At 35.6% G+C, this 11,566-nt stretch overlaps 2 protein-coding genes across 2 annotated transcripts; both read right to left on the reverse strand.

The window, feature by feature from the left end:
- Positions 1-2,013: 2,013 nt before the first annotated feature.
- On the reverse strand, positions 2,014-8,681 carry LOC123553853 (slit homolog 1 protein-like). Its single transcript, XM_045343544.2, has 4 exons — positions 8,543-8,681; positions 5,107-6,285; positions 2,585-2,752; positions 2,014-2,235 (listed from the first exon to the last, which is right to left on the reverse strand). Exons 1-4 carry the CDS (start codon positions 8,552-8,554, stop codon positions 2,116-2,118), a joined length of 1,479 nt encoding a protein of 492 aa, XP_045199479.2. The 5' UTR covers positions 8,555-8,681; the 3' UTR covers positions 2,014-2,115.
- On the reverse strand, positions 8,371-11,266 carry LOC123553854 (slit homolog 1 protein-like). Its single transcript, XM_045343545.2, has 2 exons — positions 11,110-11,266; positions 8,371-10,464 (listed from the first exon to the last, which is right to left on the reverse strand). Exons 1-2 carry the CDS (start codon positions 11,143-11,145, stop codon positions 9,052-9,054), a joined length of 1,449 nt encoding a protein of 482 aa, XP_045199480.2. The 5' UTR covers positions 11,146-11,266; the 3' UTR covers positions 8,371-9,051.
- Positions 11,267-11,566: the final 300 nt, after the last annotated feature.

Here is an 11,566-nt window from a genome sequence, read left to right on the forward strand (position 1 = left end):
AGTCCCCAGTACTGACAATACTCATATAACTTATTCAAATTTGTCTGTAAATCTTCTACCGAATTACCAAAAATAACCATGTCATCGGCGAATAAAAGTATAATAACACACATGTCATATAGAGATAACCCTGATGTATTGGTGCCCTGTAAAAACAGTTCAAGATCTTCCAGGAATAGGGCAAACAACACCGGCGAATTATTTAGACCTTGCCTTAAGCCAATCGATATATTGAAATAATCAGAATATAAATCGCAGTGCTTTACACACGATTTGACTATAGAATACATTGTTTTAAACATTTTCAACACTTTTCCATCTAGTCCTAAATGATATAATTTAAACCAAAGCGCTTGTCGATAGACAGAGTCGAATGCCTTTTGTAGATCTACGAACACGCATGGTAAACGGAAACCTTGTGAAAGGGTATGCTCGATTAGATTATGTAACGCAAAAATAGCGTCGACTGTGCTGCAACCTTTACGAAAGCCAAACTGGGAATCCGACAATATATTGTATTTTTCAAACCATTTTTCAACTCGTGTTGTTAAAATTCCGGTGAACAACTTTCCGAGGTTACTCAACAGTGTAATACCCCTGTAGTTATTCGTGTTGTTTTTATCCCCTTTCTTGTGGATAGGTATAATAAACCCCTCAGCCCATATATCCGGGAAATACCCAGCATCTAAAATTTTATTAAAAAGATCCGTAATATGCCCTCCCAGTATATCAACAGATTCGATCAAGTATTCATTCAGGAGGTTATCATTGGGGCACGGAGACTTGTTACGCTTAAGCCGCTTAATAGCTGCAACTACCTCGGTTTGTGTAATAGGCAAATTAAGTTCCACGAAGGCGGGGTCGGTTATGTTAATATCATTGTCATTGAATTCCTCAACTTCATTTATGACAGTAGTCGGAAAATTACTAAATAAATCAGAAAAATATGTTTTAAACTCTTCAACTGATATATTTGTATCGTCTTTTTGGCTTTTAGCTTTAAAATATTTCCAAAAATCACGCGGTTTACTTTTTCTTAGTTCAGTTAGTTCCCTACTTTTCCTTAATTTGTAGGCACGCTTTTTTTTGCGCACAGTATACTTATAATGCTTACGCTGGTTACATACTTGTATTCTATTTTGTTCGGACAAACAACTTTAGCACCGCTTTGGAACGTTAAATAGCAAAAAACACCACCGCCACCGCTAAATGGTGAGCTGAAAACGTCACTAATAATTGTTTTTGTTGAGGACACAAAATCCATCATAATTCGCTCGATATGTCTTTAACAAGTACACAGGGTACGTGTACAATTGAAAGTACATGTATTTACTTTCAATTTTTTTTCTCTTTTGTTGTCTTCTTTGATTTGCTTTATTAGAATGTTATTGTTGTTGTTGTTGTTAGGAGCAGCAATAATATTAAAAAGAGAGTAAGCGTGAAGACACAAAACTGAATTTGAATATAATATTTTTGAACAGTCTTTGCATTTTTGTTATCTAAACCCTACAATGTTAATCCTTTCGGACAAATACTTTCTGCAGTTTAATTTGTTTCAATTTCAGACATGCATATAAGTCAAGTTCTTTTGTTTGCAATGTATTTATAGTGTGTCCTGTTGAACTTAGTTGCACGTATGACCTGCATGAGATCGAGCGTTATCGTGCAGACTTGCATTAATCATGCCGTTTTGAGGCCTCCTTTACTTTAAGAAGGCCAAATGCAGATAAAAAACGCATGTTTTATCCTATGCGTGCCATGTCAAAATACTGTTTTTGTTTAGAGACAAGATTTCGGGTTCCCTGACCCTAACTTAGTCCGCTACCTTTGACATTGCAGAATGAGCAGTTTGAAATCATAAAACGTTTTAGATCATGTAATTTTATACAAATGGCTTTAATTTGTAGATATAAAGTACACATTGTTCCATTATCAACACAATTGCAAAGTAACACGATTCGCTGTTTTACCTTCACATGTTCTTTCTATTATGGAAAAGAAAAAACAATTAAATCGTTTTAGAGTAGTTTTTATTGTAAATCTGTTGTGATCAATTGTTGACAACAAAACATTTTATTATTGTCAATGTTTTGTACAATATAACAACACGTTTACTTATTCCGGGCATGAATTGCCACACACGAATGAACTTGTATCGTCGTGGAAACCAGGGCAAGTTGGCAGACGATTCTGAACATAGTCCATAATCCCTTGGTCTATAGTTTCACATTTTCCCTGTAAATATTTAAAGGTAACATAATTTTATGACAATATCTATGACTTCTTTTGCACATAGTTGCGGTGAAGTTGAAATGTAAAAAGAAATGTTACTATTTTCGGTTACTATTTTTCGATGTAGAGGCAAACAGTTTAGCGTCATAAAATTTGGAAAATTGCAACTTTCGATGTTTGAAACTTTATATATAAATGATACAAATGAACCTGAAAACTCCAAAATTAAGGCAACTTTAAAGTCAGAACTATGCCTGCTTGCTCATGTAATGATGTAGCAATGATATTTGCCGTTTAGTATCTATCAGTTTTTTTAAAAAAAATTAATAGCCATAAAACAACACATAAATACTTCTATTTCAACTGTGTGTTCACCCTGACAGTTCATCCAAGCTTTTACCCAGGTCATGTCACATGTACAGTCAATGTCTGACTGTCGCAGATCAAGCATTTGTAGTTGTCGCAGATTTTTGAAAGACTGAGAGATTTCTGTTAAACTGGTGTTGACCAAAAAAAATTCCTGCAAAATAAATATAGAGTTTTAAGTAAAACGAAACATATAATATTATTGTTAAGAAGAACGTGCAAAGCAAATAATGTTAAAAGATATTGTGATCTTAAGTATATATATTTGAATTAAACAAAATGTTCCTAGACGCCTGTAGCAATTGGCTCCCCCTTTATGGAGGTTACTTGAAAAAAGAACCAACGATACTTCCGAGGTGGCGCTAATGACTGGCACTATACAAAGATTATAACCAAAAAAGGTGAGTTGATACTTTTATTTTCTGTAACAAATTTAAACTTTAATTTTAAAAATGGCAATGCAGTTCCGCTCGGAAATGGTTATACTTTTTATATATGAATGTCGTTTTGCAGAGCGAAAGCACTTTCTGACGTGATGACGACTTTTGAAAATCGAAAATGGACATGTCATTATACATTTCGCCCTATTTTACACAAATTAGAGATTTCAGTCTACGTACATATCTTGTTGAAAAGGGTGTCTTGTTACTGTATAACATACGCGATTTATAGATGGGTCACATCCGTCTATATGCCTTTGTGACCTAAAAGAGGAGCCAACACCGCAGAGGTGGCAATAAGGACCAGAGGTGTAGCCAGTGCACAGAGGTGTAGCCAATGCACATTTAATTCTAATGAATTGAGAGTTATTTGCTCTTTTCTCTCTCTTGTAATATGTGTAATGTCACTCGAACATAGGGTCTTTAGATGTTTTTAATATTTCGAATGTAAATGGAATTTCCAATTCGACAACAGTTGAAAATGCGAAATATGTAATAAGATGCCCTTCACAATTTTCAAAAAACCTCACATCGAAAAATGCTTTCGCTCTGCAAATCAACCTGCATGCATAAAAGTGAGTGGAACTACATTGACCGTTTTTAAAAAGGTTTCAATTTGTTACACAAAGCAAAATTCGACTCACCCTCTTTCCTTGATTACATTTCTTGTATAATTCCAGTCATTAGAGCCGCCTCCGAAGTCTCGTTGGCTTCTTTTACCAACTCGCCTCCAACAAGAAGGGAATGGGGTGGGGGCTGTGTTTACAGGCCGTGTAATTGTGTAAACAGATCAAAACAAATCCGACCGGTAAATTATGATGATATTTTAGTTAGTAAGATCAACTGGTTGTCAAATGTTAAGAAACTATTATCGGATTATGGTTCTACGTATGTTTGGGAATCACCCGATACTGTATGTGGTAAGAAAATTGTTATATATCTTAAACAATCTGTGACTGATTGCTTTGGTCAAGGCTGGAATATATTTTGGCAAGCAAAATAGTCCTGTTTTTGGAATTATATAATAATGTTTGCCAAGTAATGTATGAAGTTATTTTAACCAAAATAATTCTGTCCTTTCACTTTTTGAGAATTCAAACAGGCCGATATGGTACAATGAGAATCGAGAGAAATCAGCGTTATAGTATATATTGTGATAAGCAAGGCATTGAAGGCGAGTATCAGTTTATTATGATTTGCCCATGCTTCTCTGATTTAAAGTTAAGAAGTATAGCTATATCATTAAGCACTGATAAGAAAGCCATTTCATCACACTAAGCAAACTATGTTAAACACGCTATGTCTTTGAGAACATCTGTTACAATCATATAACAGCCTATCCTCTTAGTGTACTCTATTCTATATTAGGATCTACAGGTATTGAATATGAGACTATATGATATGAAATTGATTGTATTTGTAAAGATATTTTATGATGATGTCCCTATTGTATAAAGTCAAATAAAAACTGTTCTGTTCTGTAAAATACTTTTTTTTCATGTTAGCTGTAATCTTAACAAACACAGAAAAAATAGCACGCAATATAAAAACATATGCTCACGCCTAACTAAAAGGTGAAAAATCACATAGTATATGATGCCAAGATATAAACATGAAAACACAAATTAATCTCTTATCAATGATTAGATAAAACGATACTTTTATAGAAAGATATGAAAACCATCAGTCTTTTATCAAATTAGCGTTCGTTCCAACCACCCCCTACACACACGCTACAAAAAGAAAAGATTTCTAATAAATTTGGTCTGATAAATGGAAAATATTACTGTGTAACCTTTGTACGTATTGCAACATAAGCTTGTAAATGGTTTAAGTATCATTATATGACCTAAGGACATACGAAAGGCTGTGTTGCATCATCGACTTTTATTAAAGAAAAAGTAGGCAATTATCTTTTGATGCAAAACTGATGTGGGTAAAAAGTGAACAGTAAGTCGAAAATAGGATAGCATAGTCATCAAATTGCAAATTTTCATAGCTTTCCGCTAAACGCGACAACCCTTATAGGAATTTTAAAGTCTTGTTTATTGAATACGTATGCACAAACCTTTAATTTGTTTAGTCCACAAAGTGAGTTATCGGACACATACTTAAGGGGATTGATGTTTAATCGCAGTGTCTGCAAGCTGAACAGATTCTGTAGGTCCGTGCTTTCTATACTCCTGATTTTGTTCTCGGAGAGGTCAAGCTCCACCAAATTGGTCAGATCAGATATTGCTCCAGGTACACGCTTCAAATTGCAGTTTTTTAAACTGAGACTGGAAACATTTGCGTTCTTCAGGAGCTTGATTGCTTCATCACTGACAAATTCCAAATCGTTTCCGTCCAAACTAAGGCTTCGAAGCTTCCCGAGATCTTGAATACCTTCAGGAAACGTGGTCAAACCGTCATAGTCAAGACTCAGTTGCTCGAGCGTTTGTGAGAGACTTCGAAATGGGGCTGAAATCATGCTGTCGTCATTAAATCTACTTGGAGAACCGTCCGGGTGTGATACGTCCAAATGATCTAGATGGAGAGTTTTTAGACCGGTTAACATGGATATACCTAATGGAACAGCTTCAAGTGAGGCATACTCTATGGCAAGGTACTGAAGTGTTTGCTCGAAACCATGGAAACCTTGTGCTGGCCAGTAAGGAATATTTACACCAGCAACGGTCAGTTCTTTCAGCTGACTTAAATGGTCTAGTGACTGCGGCCACGAAGTCATCGACGGATCACCAAACTTGAATGTTGTTATCGAATCACCTATTTGTCGCATCACGCTATTGGTCAATCCGTCTGTACCGTGGTGATGGTGAGCTCCAGGTTTATATCCAGGAATAGGGTTCCAAGATACATCCAATGACTGTATGTTTGGAAGTTCTCCAATTGCTCCCGGAAGTGATGTTAGTTGATTATGTGCAAGATTCAGCATTCGCAAGGAACTTGACACGCCGGCAAACGCGCTAACACCGATTGTACTGATCTGATTGTTTGACAGATCTATTTCAGACACGTTCAGCGTTGCAAAAGCGTTGTTAGGAATGGATGTGAAAGAGTTGTTTCCTAACTTGAGAACACGGAAATTTCCACCTTGTCTAAACTGAGGGATGGATCCAAGTCGGTGGCCTTGGCAGTCGATAATTCCAGGCGTACACACACAAATGTGCTTAATACTGACGTTAGTTATTGGACAGTCGATATTTACTCCATGGCAATATGCTGCCAGCATGAATAATGTCGTACACTACAATAAATAAAGTGGAATAGATTGGTAGATCTAATTTCTTGAAAATTGTAAACCGACTTAGGTAACAGTTATTACCCGCCGCCAGGAGGCGGTGGGTTTATTGGTAGGCTAAAAACATTTCGCGTGTGGGACATGGAGCAAGTCACGTGACAGGGTTTCGATCCTGTACAGATTTTTTTTGTTCGTAGATGTGTGATACACTAATACTTTATTTAAACGATAAAATATTCTATTTATATATATTTAAAAAATAAGAAAAAAACTTGGGTCACGTGACACGTTTCGACCATCTTCGTAACACACCGTAAGTTACAACCATCTCGGATGACCGTGACCTAATTCACACGATCCTTTTGTTTATATTTTTATTTCTACAATTTCGCCTTTCATAACCTTTGATAGAGATGAGTAAATGGAAATGTGTTTACATTACTTCTGTTAGGATTCTGGTTAGAAAAATGTGGTTATTTTGCATAAACTATAGATATTAGGTTTTTTAGGATATAATTAAATATATTTAGATTGCCGTGACCTGCAGATGACCCCAATTATTTCTGAGATCATTAAAAGGACATTCATTATGACTGATCTGAATATATATTTCTTGCGGCGGAAAAACTTTTGACTTGTTCCATATTTACTTCACCTGCAGTTTAGCTGCCCTATTGACCTACAGACCTACAGAAATTCCGCTGTATGATATTCTTACACAAAGAGCTTCTTCAGCTTGGAAATACTTGATTCTACAACAGAGTGGGACATCTGCTTCGAAGTCAGCACAGTAACCGACATAACGACAGAAGCGCCAGGAAAGACATGCCTTAACCTACTCCCTTGTGAACATTTCTTGACTTCAGTTTCAGGAACTGGGTAATTGTACAAATTGAAATACTTGTTTGACGATAAGTGCTGTCGAGTTATCGTAAAAGCAGTTACCCGTGAGCCAGTTATTTCCATTCTCATCTACCAGTGACAGGTTATTTTTCTTGCATACCGTATTTTTCAACTACGTGACTATAGATCTGTCAAGTGACATATTATTCTGTATTACCGCGTAAGAGTCATCTTACACCCCAAGGTGTAAGATGAGAAATTCCAGCACCGTCTTAAACCCTGGCATGCAAGAAGTGGCAACTACTACGTAAGTACATGTAAACATGTAAAAAAATAATTACGTTTTTATATTTTGATAAAGGCCAGGTGGCCGAAAATTTAATAAAGATTAATTTCTTGCATGTATTTTTATATCTACTTCCCTTTGGAAGATGTTTGAATTAATTTATACTTAAGCAGTTAATGTGTATCAACCTCATCTGTGGTCTATGGAAAAGCAAAACGATCGTCGGCGCTTTAAGACTACCGAAACGTAAATATAAGCAACGTCCTGATAGACGACATAATAGGTATATGTAGATATGAGAAAAACCCAATATTTGTTTGGTTTAAATTCAACGACTAATACATGACTTGTTTATTTTATGTAGTTTAACTGTGCAAGTAGACAAAAAAATGGAAGTGGCAACGCTTCTGTTGATACGACATATTGGTCTGACCGCCTTGTAACAGACGGGCCTAAGTGGTAATGTTTTATCACTATCGATATAGTATATAGTATACAATTTTAAATGGCTTGACGATTAATGGCAAAAACTATTACCCAATGTTCAAAGGAGCAAGGGCCAATGGTTTGACTATTTGCCAGAAAGCTATCAAATAAGTGTATTTTTACATAACATCTGAAATTTATTTCAGTTGCTTTATTTTTTGATAGGTTGTTAGCCAGGTAAACATGTATTGAATATGTGGTCATAAAGCACGAATTATGGACCTGTGATTATACTAGTAAAGAGCAATAATATATCAGCAAAGTGTACATTTGGTCGGTATGGTTTGATAAACCCTAACCCTAGAACGTTACAGACAAGGTACAAAATGTCCTTTCGCATGTTTGTCTTTATATATGTCGATTCTTTGTACATGAAACTATTTTGTAAATAGCATCCTTCGACATTCATTTCATTTTGTAACTCTGTGTTGCCTTAAGGATCATGAAAATTATTTTCGCTATAAAACGTACGCAGATAATATGACAAGTTTTATTACGCATAAATATGAAGTTTCTGTTACAAATAATATAATACGTTTAGGATATACTAAGTGCTGATTTGAACAAATAAAACGCATTAATGTTGAAAGACTAAATTACGTCTATTCAAATAAACAAATATAAAACTATAATTGACATTTGACTCACCAGAATCCACATATTCAACAATGTCTATATATGCGAGACTTTTTCTGAAAGCTTATCAGAGAAACGTCAGTCTTCTTCGTTCTATTATACTATCTATAATGCCATATATGTAACATAAAGAGCACCGTTAAGGCCAAAGCTAGGTCATATGTTAGCATACATCTTGTTATCACAGAGGCATACATATATAAGATTTAATTCATCACATGTAATTTTGAAAGCTTTTGCGAGGAACAGGACTTCCATTGCCTTACATTTACTGCTCAACACAATGTCTTGTCGGTTTAACTTTCAATTTGGCGTCCACATATATAGCCTATACTATCTAAAATTACTTCTAAATGTCTAACATTTTTTCTTTATGTGAAGTCGGCAATTATGTTTATATTTTTGATCTGCTTCTGTATCAGGACCAATTAGCTAAATGTTTATATAATAATGTAGTTAAAGACAAATCAAATCAAACTAACGCTTTCTCTGTATATAGTTTAAAGCAAGTTTGCATGACTTTAGTTCACACATGCTGTACCATTAACGTAGTTTGGACACCTCGGGATGAAGTCACGTAGGTAGACATCTACTGGATAGCTAATTGTTTCGCATGAACCGTCAATGCGCAGACCTGTGTTACAGTGCTCCATAAACTGTTTCAGCCAAACGATGTTACATGTGCACTCTATCTTATCCGATGGCAGCTTCAGTTCCTGTAAGTTCCTAAGGAATCGGATCGCCTCTGGCATTGTGTTGATATTAGACTCCTTCAGGTCAAGGTATCTAAGGTTCACAAGGTCCTTGAAAGTTTCATTAGCAATGTATCCTAACGGATTTCTTGTTATTGTTAGGTTCATAAGCTTCCCCATGTTGTCAAAGTCGCTGTTTTCAAAGCTGTGGATTTGATTTTCAGCCAAATTCAGTTTCGTGAGGTTAGTGAGTTTCGATAAGGCTCCAGGTACACGGGACAAGGAACAATTTCGGAGACTCAGTTCCGTGATTTTCGTCCCTACTGCAACCTGCACTGATGTGTCACTGACGAAAGCAAGACTGTTAGAATCTAACACCAGTTCTTCAACATTTCGTAGAAATTGTAGCAAGGATGGAAATACAGTCAAATGATCATCTACCAGAGAAATAAATCTAAGTTTGTTAAGTAAGTCAGAATTTCCAAATGATGGTATCAAGACGCCCGAATCGCCAATGTCATGATTATGATCGAAATACAATCTGTCTAGAAATCGTAGTCGTGCCAGTGCAAGGGGCAGAGCGATAAGTTTTGTGTGTTGAATAGATAGAGTGGTAAGTGTACCTTCGAATCCATGGAAAGCTTCCGGTGGAAGCGTGTAGAAGGAACCTCCGCTAACATTCAGGAATTCAAGAGCTTGAAGATGCCGTATTGTATGGGGCCACGATTCGACATGTGAACTTCCGAATTCAAACCTTGTAATTGTGTCACCGATCTGGTACATTGTATGTTCGTCAAAATGGTTTTCGTTGATTGGATTGTTAGTGACATCAACCCACGTAATTGCTTCTAAGTCCCCAATCGCAACAGGGAATTCTTCCAGAAAATTGTTTGACAGATCAATGCGGTTAATTGGCTTTTCAACTCCACGGAATGCAGCTCTTTCGACTCTCGAAATATTATTGTTTTGAAGAAAGAGTCTGTTGAGTTGATGTAAATTTTTGAAGGCGTCATCCGTTATGTTCTCAATCGCGTTGTGGTCAAGACGCAACTCCTTATAGAAGGTGTCGACGTTAAAGATAGGGAGCTCTGTTAACCCTCTCGCAGAACAGTCGATGATTTCGTCAGAGCAACTACATTGTATTTTCGGATCAGGATTACGGTCAGGACACGGGTGTGGTGCGGGTGTACGGGAAACCACAGGCACAACTAGTAAGGCCAAACAGAGGGCTCTTATTATCATCTGAAATTTAAATCACGTGCATTGTAAACATAGATTCGAGCACTTTCAGGTGATCATTTATTTTTGAAGTAATTTGTATAAAAATTCAGACAAAATCTATTTAAGTGATTCTAATTTTTGGTAACAGTTTTAATAAAATAAACCATTAACACAATAATACTAATTAGATGGCCAAGGTGTTTAACATTTACTGGTGAAGCAACTTTTTCAAGAAAAGGAATGAAATAAAAAACAATGTACACTGTAACAAGACTCTGACTTGATTTAAAAACACAAGAACCCTGTTCAATTTATTTTATCATAAGGTAGAAAGTCTGTAAATACATAAAAAGTTAGGTAAAATGTATATTTTATTTTCTTATCTTCGAACATGCTGACACTCTCAATATAAAAATTTGTCTCAGAATCTGTTAAGCAAAGGCACCAGGGTCGTTATCTCTTTCTTTTTTTCAGACAAATTCGAAAGAACTATGGTCTGATTTATTAGAAAAATGAAACGTTTCTCTTATTTTGAAACATAAGGGGAATATGCAAACGTTGTACTAAATGTAATGCAAGTATTTTGTTATAGTATATTATGTACTAGATCAGATAAAATGAAAAAGAAAATAAATAAAGGTCAGTAAAAATCATAGGACAACATACCTTTAGAGTCTTACTCTTCCTTCCAAAAACAAACATGATTATGGAAGAACGATGTGGGCGTTCTCTTTTGCCTACGAGAACGCTGAAATATTATAAAAATTCCTTTTTCGTTGTGCAAAATCTATACAAACTTTACCCTTTTTTTTGATAAGAAGATAAAAAGTAATTGAGTGATATCGATACACCTGCTTAAAAAGGTCAAAAGGCTGATAAGACTCTCTTATGGGGTAAATTGTCGATTCATTTAGCTATTGGTTGGTGGTAAACTTCCTCTTTTGGACCGAGAATGCACTTTGTATAGATGATACTTAATTCTTTTCAAGAATGTCTTTATCCATTGGATAGTATGCAAAAACTTAAATAAAATATATTTTGAGGTGAATAACAAACATATGTTCATAACAAAAACTTTATGATTTATAATCAGTGTCAAAATACGTCGTTGTGTTGTAAACTA

The sequence above is a fragment of the Mercenaria mercenaria genome, chromosome 7 (genome assembly GCF_021730395.1).
Source record: "Mercenaria mercenaria strain notata chromosome 7, MADL_Memer_1, whole genome shotgun sequence".
Lineage (NCBI taxonomy): Eukaryota > Metazoa > Mollusca > Bivalvia > Venerida > Veneridae > Mercenaria > Mercenaria mercenaria.